The 2,506-nt window shown below is 33.8% G+C and overlaps 1 protein-coding gene across 1 annotated transcript; it reads right to left on the reverse strand.

The window, feature by feature from the left end:
• Positions 1 to 161: 161 nt before the first annotated feature.
• Positions 162 to 1,452, reverse strand: Tsp_06240 (serine/threonine-protein kinase 38). Its single transcript, XM_003378261.1, has 5 exons — positions 1,317 to 1,452; positions 962 to 1,283; positions 852 to 903; positions 446 to 776; positions 162 to 388 (listed from the first exon to the last, which is right to left on the reverse strand). Exons 1-5 carry the CDS (start codon positions 1,450 to 1,452, stop codon positions 162 to 164), a joined length of 1,068 nt encoding a protein of 355 aa, XP_003378309.1.
• Positions 1,453 to 2,506: the final 1,054 nt, after the last annotated feature.

Below are 2,506 nucleotides of genomic sequence, written 5' to 3' on the forward strand. Positions count from 1 at the left end.
TTTTCAATACAATACAATGGCCAAAATCGGACAGCTTCAAAAGGGGCTGGATCAAATAACGAAGCAAGGGCAATTGTCCAGATCATCGCATTCTCCGAGGGAGTATAAAAGGAATATATACATATTAATAAACTTATTCAATTCATTTCAACTGAATTGCATCAATTCGTCCATGGAACAAATGAGTCATCAGTGTTATCAGCAACTTTTCCAATAAAAGAATCAATGTTTACCCGTGCGTCAAGAAGCAAGTTGTCCGGCTTTATGTCGCGATGAATGAACCCGAGTCGATGAATGCATTCTATTGCTAGCGCTGTTTCGCCGATATAAAATTGAGTCGCCTCCTCACTTAAGGTGTCTTTTTTCATCAGCAATGTCATCATGTCACCTTAAAATTATGCATCCAAACAAAAGAATAAAGCAACAAAATAAAAAAAGCAATTACCACCAGGTAAAAATTCCATCACTAAGTACAAATTACTGGCATCTTGAAACGAATAATACATTTTGACTACCCAATCGCAGTCTGCTTCGGAGAGGATGTCGCGCTCAGCGCGGACATGAGCCACTTGCTCTTTTTCAAGCATATCTATTTTTCGAAGAATTTTCATGGCATACACATGGCCTGTATCCTTCTTCTGCACTAGTCTGACTTCACCAAAAGCACCCCGACCTATCACTTTCAAAGGTTCAAAGTCAGCAACAGTCAGACGGATGCGACGAAGGCGAAGAAATTCCGTCTCTTTAGCCGCGTGAGCTTTACGAAGCTTCTTCCTCTAAAATTGAAAACCAACAACACCAAATCTCTCATACTCTGGACAAATCATTTATTTAAAAAAAATAGCCCATACCTCTTCTTCGGCTAAGTTTTCGTCTTCCATCAATTTTTCCAACTTTTTGAACCTATATTTTGTTTCAAACAATGGAATTTGGGAAAATCAATTCCATCTGACAATATTACCTCAGATCACGTTCTGCCTTTTGCATTGCCAAATTGCTGTAGTATGTTTCGAGAATTAGACGTGTCCGATTCGCTTTCTCTTTTGTGTATTGAGAAAGCGGCGGCTCGGCGCTGTCTCCGTTGCAACTTGTCGATGCTTTTGCTTCGTCTGAACAAGAAGTCATCGCTTTTCTCAATCTTTCTTCAAACTCTTCAAATAATGTAGTATTGAAGAATTTGAGGTTGCCCTCAACGATCGGCAACCGAAAACGCAGCCGAACTAACACCAGACCAATGATCCACTTACACCGTTTTGGGTGCAACAAACAACAGTATAGTACAACTATAAAGAAAATCAGGTTAGTCTACTGTAAACTTTCACAAATTGACGGTGTTGTTATTTGAGATGGAAATTTTAAATATTTACTTGCTAGAAATAATTCCCAAAACAAATTATTACAATTGGTACACGTGTAATTATTTTCTGATGTTAGTGTTGTTTTATGTTGCATCATACAAAACTGTGGTGAGTAGAGGAAAAGAGATGGAATTACGTGTGAATCAAAATTCAACTATCTACGCAATTATTATACTTTTAAATAACAAGTTGATTCAACAATGGAATTTATTATCATAATAATGATCATAATTTTTTTATCAATGTTGAAATGAAAAGTTGTAACAGTAATTTGTAACTATTTATTTATTTATAAAATTATCTGAAAACTACGGCTAATTACAACTTGCAAATGACGCATTGGTTAATCTAAAAATATAGATTATCCACAGTAATACGGATAAGTGTAAACAATGAGACGTTGATAGTACAGCTGCATTTGTTCTTGTTAACAAACAAAGAGGGTAGAGTCACATCTGTTAGCAAAGTGAAAATTTCACTTTGCTAAAAATAAAGTTGAGTGAAAAAACATTTACTAGCAAATGCATTCTGTTATTCAACTTTTATGCAAGAATAAGTCATTTATTTAGTAAATATTTCATAATATTTAAAATCAATCACCTGGTTAGTAATTTGTTTTAGTGCATGCTTCATTTGATCAAATAATAACATTCGAATGACTTGGCACGTACTTACTTCACGTGTGTTTCATTTTTTTTAATAATACCTTTTAAACTGTCATATTTAATACGTAATGCAATCTGCGAAATTAGATTTGCTTGTGAAAAGGTAAAAAAAAAGAAGTAAACTGGCAGTGGTTTGAGAAAAATATTTCTTGCAAAATTGTAATTTTCTCCACATGATGTAAAGATGGTTTTGTCAATCAAATATTTCTGCATTGATCTGAAAGTTATGTTCGCAAAATAGAAAACAGAAAACAAGTACTGTCAAAATGGTTCAAGGATTTATTTTAACAAGTTAACTAATTATTTTTGTAGCATTATATTTGATTGTGGGCTTGTCGTAGAAGTTATTTTGTCCAATTAATTGACAATATATTTCCCCCTCCCTGTTGTTAATTGATATGAAAATGAAATAATTTTGCAAATGCAACAAATCAGATACAGTTTAGCGTAAATTTTGCATATATAAGTGAATTAAAAGTTTGG

The sequence above is a fragment of the Trichinella spiralis genome, assembly GCF_000181795.1.
Source record: "Trichinella spiralis strain ISS 195 chromosome Unknown Scfld4, whole genome shotgun sequence".
NCBI lineage: Eukaryota > Metazoa > Nematoda > Enoplea > Trichinellida > Trichinellidae > Trichinella > Trichinella spiralis.